The sequence below is a fragment of the Diaphorina citri genome, unplaced genomic scaffold, assembly GCF_000475195.1.
Source record: "Diaphorina citri unplaced genomic scaffold, Diaci psyllid genome assembly version 1.1 scaffold1231, whole genome shotgun sequence".
Taxonomy (NCBI): domain Eukaryota; kingdom Metazoa; phylum Arthropoda; class Insecta; order Hemiptera; family Psyllidae; genus Diaphorina; species Diaphorina citri.
Genome location: NW_007378660.1, coordinates 37,430 through 46,962, shown reverse-complemented (window position 1 = coordinate 46,962; position 9,533 = coordinate 37,430). Strand labels below are relative to the sequence as shown.

The following is a 9,533-nucleotide window of genomic DNA, read 5'->3' as shown; positions in this document are numbered from 1 at the left end:
AAAAAAAAAAAAAAAAAAAAAAAAAAAAAAAAGTTTGGTCGCGCTAACGTGGAACTCAAGGGGGGGGGCACAATACATCGGATGGCCCAAACCTCTATCCGTTCCAACCATTCGAACGGGAACAAAAATAATGTGTGTGAAGGCAACTATAGCGCTTTCACTAAATTTTAAGCAGTGCATATTGCATACGCGACTAATTTGAAGGGACAAATTGTAGGTTTCTGGAAAAAAAAGTCTATTTTTTCAGCTTTAAGAGCAATTTTGCAATGAAATTACATTTCTTTCAAAAATCACTAGATTTTGACCTCAAATCACTAAATCACTTGTCAGTACATTTTGGCTATACTTAGTTTTCTCAGTGGTCAGTAGAAGAATTTTAGCCTAAGGTTATGTAATTGGTCTTATTGGGCCCAGTTTCATTGACTTGCTGCTTATTTTTTCTGTATTTTTCTCACTTAATTTTAGTAAATAACAATTTTTTTACAAGGGTTACAAGGGCTTATTGTTTGAAAATCCATTTTAAAAAGCATTTAAAAAACCATTTTCAAAATGTACATTTTGCATTTTACATTTCAAATTGGTTTTCTAGAGGCATTTTACATTTTGCATTTCAAATTGGTTTTCAAAAGCATTTTGCACATCTCTGGGGAAATATGACCTCACAAGTCCATCAGATCGAGTCCCCACTATTATGTATAATATTAGGTATGTGTTATTTTTAAATATTACCTTCTCACAGTTTCCTTAAATTTTGAGAGAAAACAGTGTGATATCCTCGATAAGCAGACGTTCATTCAATCTTCCTCCTCCTTACATCCTTTCTTCCTCATTACCTCTTCCTTCTATATTGCCTCTCCTCCTCCTCCTCCTCCTCCTCCTCTTCTGCTTCTTGTTGTCATTTCTCTTTCACACTCTTCGCAATGACGCATCCCATAAATCACAATATGTCAATATTAGATGTGTCATGTCATTATCATTAGGGCCAATATAAACCAGGTACTCTGCTGTATACGTCTCTACTTAATTGCATATTATTATTGTACCTATGTATGGTGGGATTGTTGGTAAGTGCAGAAATTTAGATAGAAATTGTTTTTATTGCATCAAAAGGAGTTGGCAAACGGCATAAGTCCATTAATTTATTGAACTATAAAAAAGAGGCTTTTGAAGTTAGCTTTCACTCTTCTGAGAGAGATTCTGTGATTCATTTGTCGATTGTTGTGACTTGAAGATGAACATTTCGAAATGTAAAGCTGTATCCACACCTAGACATTTCCAAATGTAAAGCTGTGTCCACACCTAGACATTTCGAAATGTTAAGCCGTGTCCACACCTAGACATTTCGAAATGTAAAGCTGTGTCCACACCTAGACATTTCCAAATGTAAAGCTGTGTCCACACCTAGACATTTCGAAATGTAAAGCTGTGTCCACACCTAGACATTTCGAAATGTAAAGCTGTGTCCACACCTAGACATTTCCAAATGTAAAGCTGTGTCCACACCTAGACATTTCGAAATGTAAAGCTGTGTCCACACCTAGACATTTCGAAATGTAAAGCTGTGTCCACACCTAGACGTTTCGAAATGTAAAGCTCCACACCTAGACATTTCGAAATGTAAAGCTGTGTCCACACCTAGACATTTCGAAATGTAAAGCTGTGTCCACACCTAAACATTTCGAAATGTAAAGCTGTGTCCACACCTAGACATTTCGAAATGTAAAGCTGTGTCCACACCTAGTCGACAGTCGTCGATAAAGTGTTATTCAATAAAATCCATACAGAATAGACGGTAGGTATACAGCTTTAGATGTGAGTTATGGAAAATGGAGACCATAGTAAGACGATTACACGTTTTGACGCCAAAGTTAACGGATTTCCTGTTTTCCCAAGTTTTTGTGCGTAAAAGTAAAAAGGCAGAAAAGAAAAGCCTTCTATGATTCTTTGCGACTCTTTTCTTCTTTGAAGGAAGAAGAAGAAGAAGGAGAAGAAGAAGAAGAAGAAGAAGAAGAAGAAGAAGAAGAAGAAAAAGAGAGAATAGAATAAAAATAGCAGATAATAATGTTATAAAACTACAGTCTACTCTAGTCTCATGTTGAAAATGTACTTCAGGCTTCTGCCTAAAGCCTTCACATCAGGAAATGAAGAGGAAGAAATAAGATCGAACAGCGTGGCGGACTATCAACCAATCGCAATATTGAATATGAATATGATAATTATCTACCACTACCTATTATGTAATATAAAATATATGTAGGTATAGGATATTACATTATTATGTAGATTTTATATTTTTATATGTCTTCAATTCAGACGTTGCGTTGTTCAATATTCTGTACCTAATGATGTCTATGATTGCAGCAAGGCTCTTTGCTTAATTCTATTCCTTTCAACTGCAATTAAAAAATAGAAAGTACTCAAGCTGAGAAACTTCGTGAACATTTTTCTCATTACAAAACATTTTCAATTTCCACTTTTTTTTCCTCCAAAGTTTGAAAATAAATTATAATGGAGACATTCCCCTCTATTTATTTTTTAAAATTTCTCTGCCATTTTTCCTACAAACAAAAAAATAAAGTTGAACTTCTAACTCGATAATTCAAAGACAAATTTATGTACTCGATTTCCAAATTAATAGCCTTTCCCGCTCAGTCTTTTGTTTGGATTTAGGTCATCACCGATAAACTTTTTTCTACCCTGGGTACAGGAGGACTTTCCAAAGCACATTCATAAATTTCCCAGGAAAATATTATTTTTTTTTTTTTCATGAAAAAGCTCAATGGGACTGAAATTTTAGGGCTTGGAAATATTTTATGGACTTTTTCTTTTGTATTCTAACGGGGTGATTTGCCATCAGATCAGCCTTCCAATGAATGAGAATGACATTCAACCATGAGCTACTCGTATGACGTTTACAGTTTTTACTCTTTTTTTTATTATTATCTGTAAATGAACAAAATAATAATAAAATCTATAGTGTCTTCTAGTTAAATACAATAGGTGTGATAGCTACTAGGTATCTGCTTGGGTAAAGTTCTTCTTCTGAAAGGGAGAAAAACCATGTCACGCTATACTCCTATAGGTATATTGTAAAGTTTTATCTCAGTGCAAGCAGTAATGTAGTCAGTAATTATGAATCCAAATACACGAGAGCTGAAGTTATTTGAGTTAAAATTATCACAAGATAATTCTTATTCTTGTTTTGCAAAGGCACTAGAAAGTTTTAGTAATTCAGTGTCTTACTGCACTTACCTAGATAAGTGTAAGCCGAGGGATTTTGTTTATAAAGAAGAACGAATTAAAAAATGATAAATTAAAAGACAAAAAAGGAAAGATCGAGGGAAAACTAATTACCTTTCTACAAGAAGTCGAATACTTTGCTACGCGGGATTAGAATACAGATGGGCTTCTCAGATCACTAATTTCAGGGTGTCTTTTTTGCAATTCGGGGGAAAAAACCACCATTCGCCAAGCCTGAGAAAATGAACATAATAAATTATGAGAACATTATTCCCTCACTGGATATTATTACAGTTATTGAAAGAGAATTAGTGGATGTGCCGAATCCCTCTCAATAATAAAAACTAAATACCTATGTACATAGTTAATAAAATATGCTAATTTTCCATCGTTCGGAATCGGTTCCGTTTCAGAAAGAACTTTGGTTGTTCATTATTCCTCATTCGAAAATCCACTTGAGCGATGATTCACAATGAACTATGGAGAATTTTCGAGACCATCCCGTATATACTTATTATATATAGACAAAAGATTGTTAAAAGGCTCTGCTTTATCACAAATAATTGAAATAGTTCCCTGTCCTTCTCTCTCTCTCTCTCTCTCTCTTTAATTCTCTTTCTCTTCACCTGTTTTCATCAGAGATGTTATTAAACCTAATTATATTTCAAAATTGCCTTTGGTTCCCTATATGTATCAGGATGGGAGATTTAGTAGGACAACACCCTAATTCCCTAATAAGTAATAAGTCAGGCTCATCAGGGCTAGCTTAACAGAACTCTGTATATGTACACTCTGAACAATAGAACAATAGAAAAATTCTAACTCAGGGGCGGGATTAATGCCTAGGGCATTCTCTTCCATCCAACCCCTAACATTTTCATCTCTGCCACCTCTAATCTGTGTTCATGTGCTTTCTTCATGGGCCAAGTCTCTGATCCATACATCATATCGTATCTAATCTGAGTATGGGTACTTATAATAAGAACTATCACTCCCATTGCAGCTATTTGTCTTACCTCCCGATCCTCTCCCTGACTTCCCTCCCTCCCTTCCTCCCTTCAGACACTCTTCCACCTAACCCGATCAAGAAACAACTTTCCAACAACAGGGACTTCCTTACAAGATCATCATCAGGCTCATCCAAAAGGTGGTAGAATTAGCTACAGGTAGGTGATGGTAGAGGGCATGTGTTCAATCCCAGCCGAGGTATGGAATTTTATCCTCAATATAATTTGAGAATTTGACCACAATAATAGTAGTATAGCCTATTGCTGGAGTAAAGGGACGTTACAGTCCTATGCGAGCAGTATAAATAAGCATTATTATTATTACATATAGTTGGTGAGGGTGGAGGAATATATATTTTGAATAGCTTTGATAGAGGGAACTCTACCTGTATGTATAACTTTCAAGGTCTTATCTGAATTTTATCCTCAATATAATTTGAGAATTTGACCACAATAATAGTAGTAGCCTACTGCTGGAGTAAAGGGACTTTACAATCCTATGCGAGCAGTATAAATAAGCACTATTATTATTATTACATAGTTGGTGAGGGTGGAGGAATACATATATATTTTGAATAGCTAACTTTCAAGGTCTTATCGTCCTGAAAGTGAAGAGAGAAAGATGACAGGATAGGAGAAAGCCAGCCATTCCGAGAATGAACCTTATCCGTTGACGATAAAATCCTAACCAGGCGGGAATTGAACCAGCAACCTAGCGCTTACCAGGCAGACGTTCTACCCTCCTAACTAACTAGGCTTGCTAAGGGGGTGAGAATCGCCCTAAACCCGCATCTGTAATCTCGTCCCTTTAATCAATTCTATTTTCTGACCTCTCTGTTAAGAGTAACTAAATAGCTAAATACCATGCTAATCCCCCAGACTTCCTCTTCTCTCCCTCTCTTCCTCCTTTTCATCTCCCTCTTCCATCCCCCTCCCTGACCTAGCCTTCCTCTTCTTCTCCTCCTTTTATCACGCTTTATTTCTCCTTATTCTTCCTCCTCCACCTTCTTCTCCTCTTGTCCTACTCTTCCTCTTTCTCTTCCTCCTCCTCCCTCGTGTTCCCTCCTCCCCTGATGTCTGGAAGACTGAGATATTTTACTTCGAACAAGCAAAAAGCAAAACTCCGGGGATTTCGAGCAAAAAGCAAAGCTGTGGGATTTCGAGCAAAAAGCAAAGCTGTGGGGATTTCGAGCAAAAAGCAAAGCTGTGGGATTTCGAGCAAAGAGTAGACTGACTTTGTTTAAATTCCTATTAATTATTACCTACGGATTAGACGATTTAGATTTTTCAATTCTAATTGGGAAGACTGAGGAAAATACTTTGTGCTTCTACGCTTTTTGTGGCGATTGTAAAACCTAGTTTTAGGTATTTAACCAACCTCAGTGGTGTAGTTGTTACAGCAGAAGACAATTGACTTCGAATCTGGAGATTGGGGGTTCAAGTCAAATTCAAGACATGCATATCAAAAAAAAAAAAAAAAAAAAAAAAAAAAACAACGTTTAACTCTCCGCTGTGCAACGCTAAGATCCCATCAAGAAAAGCCAAAAAAGTCCAAACCAGCATTCATAAAATATCTCCTAATACTAAGTACATACATACATATATAATACCTTCTATACTTCTCTCTAGCTATCCCACAGTAACGCCCTGTTTCCAGCTCCCTCGTGGGATTATGGTGGAACATGTCTGGAAGGCTGAGATATTTTACTTCGAACAAGCAAAAAGCAAAACTCCGGGGATTTCAAGCAAAAAGCAAAGCTGTGGGATTTCGAGCAAAAAGCAAAGCTGTGGGATTTCAGGCAAAGAGTAGACTGACTTTGTTTAAATTCCTATATTAATTATTACCTACGGATTAGACGATTTAGATTTTTCAATTCTAATTGGGAAAACTGAGGAAAATACTTTGTTCTTCTACGCTTTTTGTGGCGATTGTAAAACCTAGTTTTATTAGGTATTTAACCAACCTCAGTGGTGTAGTTGTTACAGCAGAAGACAGTTGACTTCGAATCTGGAGGTTGATAGTTCGAGTCAAATTCGAGACATAAATATTAAAGAAAACGAAGATTGCTTGAAAATACATATGTAGTTAAGTTTTCACTCTCCGCTGTGTAACGCTAAGATCCCATCAAGAAAAGCCAAAAAAGTCCAAACCAGCATTCATAAAATATCTCCTAATACTAAGTACATATATACCTATATAATACCTTCTATCTAGCTATCCCAGTAACGCCCTGTTTCCAGATCTGGGTGTAGACACAGAGATTAATTTTATAATAATATCATTGTTGTTGGAGCTCTACTGCATAGACTCTTCAAAAACAATATAGCGAGCGAGTATGAGAGAGAAAGAGAAGAGAGAGAGAGAGAGAGAGAGAGAGAAGAGAGAGAGAAAGAGAGTAGGAGTGAAAGAGAGAGAGAGAAAGAATGATAATTTATGGCCCAGTGTAGAAATTGGATATTAGCGGCAAAACTGAAGCGTTATGAATTTCAGTGCCGATGTTGATATTGTTAGACAGGGTGAAAGTATTTTGCCAGAGATTTAGTATCCACAAGGAAGCCATGAATGCCATCATATTCCCTCGCACCAGAGTGTCACAACGGATCCTGGAACCTGGAGGGTTAGGCTAGGATCGGGGCTCCACTGTGGACAACTACTTAGGGACAGTCTACCATCCAATGTCAATAACTACCCAATCTTCTAGTCGGGTTTTCTACTCCTGTCAATCCTTTTGCCCCCGGTTAGATCATTCCTATCTCACTAGCACGGGGGGAAGTAAAGTGCTTGAATACAAGAGATCTACGAGTATTCCAAGGACAGCACACTTCTCACTCTTTTTGATGCTCAGGAAATAATGTCGGATAATTTTTCATGTTTTGCTGAGCGCGTGGATTGTTAAGTTGGGAGAAGTCCTTTAAATAGAGCTCAAGTCCTAGGATTATTTTAACCCGCATTTTAAGAGTAGGTATTATAGTAGATTTCACCAACGACTTAATGAGAGATTTTACTAATGGAAGAATTTTCAATCATTCTTAGGGGAAAAAATGGAAAGCATAATGTTTAATGAAGCAGAAATTACCTCCTGAAGCATAAGTTGAGCATAGGAGCATAATTTTCAGAGCAGCAAGGTGTTTTCCATACAATCAGAAGTCAACATGAGGAATAAAATTAATTTGTCAAAAAATGAACATGGAGGGAAAAAGAATAATATTATAAGACGAGGGAAAATGAATGTGTATCTTCATAACTCACGGTTTAATTTTTTCTTCTTCTTCTTCTTCTTCTTCTTCTTCTTCTTCTACCTACTTTTTTTTGTTCTGATAATGAAAGATCTGGAAAAAAATGTTCAAGATAGATTCATTATTCAATTGAGGACATAACATACTCGTATTATGTGCATTTCACCTTATCATCTTATCAAGGTAATAGAACAACAATCATCATTTCGCATCCCCTCACATGAATTTAGAGTGATTCAGGAGTACACACCCATGTTAAGACCCATTTCCCCACATGTGATGAAATTCCAATGCAGAGTTTTCTATCTGAACGCAATGAAGAGTGTGTCTGTTATTTAAAGTTCATAAAAAGCTCAAAGCTTTATTGTTGGTAAAGCTGCTTACAGGAGGTACGTATATATAGCTACTTAAACAACAATCATCATTTCGCATCCCCTCACATGAATTTAGAGTGATTCAGGAGTACACACCCATGTTAAGACCCATTTCCCCACATGTTGTGATGAAATTCCAATGCAGAGTTTTCTATCTGAATGCAATGAAGAGTGTGTCTGTTATTTAAAGATCATAAAAAGCTCAAAGCTTTATTGTTGTAAAGCTGCTTACAGGAGGTAGGTATAGGGTAGGGTGGGGCAAAGGCACGCAGTGGGGTAAAAGTACGCAGGCACTTTTTGAGAAAACGGTGATAGATATCAACTTGAAACCTTTACAGAAATTTGGCTCTTTTTGTTTACACATGCACAATGCAGTTTAGTGATGCTGGCAAGAAAAGGGGGTCATATTGAGGAAAGATTGTTTTATCATCTTTTGATCTAATTTTAGAAAATTTTCAAACAATTTTTTCGAGTGAAATTTAAATGCTTGCCTAATTAAACCAATAGCAGCATGTAGTAAAAATTGCGCTTATAATTTCAAGATTATTACTGCAACTCAAAAATGTAAGTGGATCATATTTAATTTCATCATTTAAAAAAAATATCTAAAATCGGGGCAAAAGTACGCATGGTTTTGGTTTTAAGTTCGTAAGTCAAACGAGAAAAAATACAAAAATAACAGAAAAAAAAGTGCGAACTTTTGCCCCACGCTACCCTAGATACTTTAGGGGTACTTAGTATTTGTCTATGTTCTCGAGGGGGAAAATAAAACTTCACGGGGATTAAAATGTAATTAGCATTTATCACCTTTGAAAACAAACGCGGCGCGAGAGGGATATTTTTTATATTCACGTCGAACAGCTTTGGGAAAATTAATTTTGTCAGGGAATAATATTATCAAAGTCAGTAGTGGCAGCCTATTGAAATACCCCGACTGTCATATTTATGTATCATTGTATCATATACGTATAGAGCTATATAAGTATACATATACCTACTGTTCCGCAAATTTTTTTGGTACCTATTTTACATATACCTATCAAGGTGTGTTCACACATAGGTAGCTGACTGGCCGTCGATCGACATCGACTGAACCATCCACACTGCCTCGATAATATTTATAGATTTATGTGTGGACACACCTTAATATTTCTCGGACATACTTATCCAACCCAAAATTCGAGATCAATGTTTCTATACTTACCTAATACCTAAATACTTATCTGCATCGGTGTCGTACCCCAAGAAACTCAAGAATGTGTAACTAAGTTAGGTACTCTACTCTAGACATAAATTTAGCAACATTAAATCCCAAATTTATTAAGGAGCGCGGTAGCGCTCCGCCCCGCCAAGTCAAGAAAGTTTGATTTTTCCTACGGAGAGACTAGGTAGGTACTTGGGTAGCTATGTGCATGTAAAATTTTCACTCGAGTATTTTATTCCAATTTTCAAAATGCATTTCCCTCGTATTATTTTTGCGTTTAACCACCAACAGTTTGGGTTTATGAATTGTCAATCAATCATACATTCGTTGTCAATTAACCATGCAATCACGCCGTTTCATCGAAAAGTTATAAAGTGAATTACTGATTGTCAAATGGGAGATTGGGTTTTGGAAATCTATTGCTCCAATAATATATAATAATGATGATGATTTGATTGACAATTCATAAAC

At 36.3% G+C, this 9,533-nt stretch overlaps 1 protein-coding gene across 1 annotated transcript in view; it reads right to left on the bottom strand.

The window, feature by feature from the left end:
- Positions 1-6,679: 6,679 nt before the first annotated feature.
- The window catches only part of LOC103514839, a 7,599-nt gene continuing 4,745 nt past the window's right edge, over positions 6,680-9,533 (bottom strand). Inside the window, exon 4 of the mRNA XM_008479752.1 lies at positions 6,680-6,858. Within this exon, the coding sequence (XP_008477974.1) occupies positions 6,680-6,858 (179 nt within the window). The remainder of the gene's footprint in view (positions 6,859-9,533) is intronic.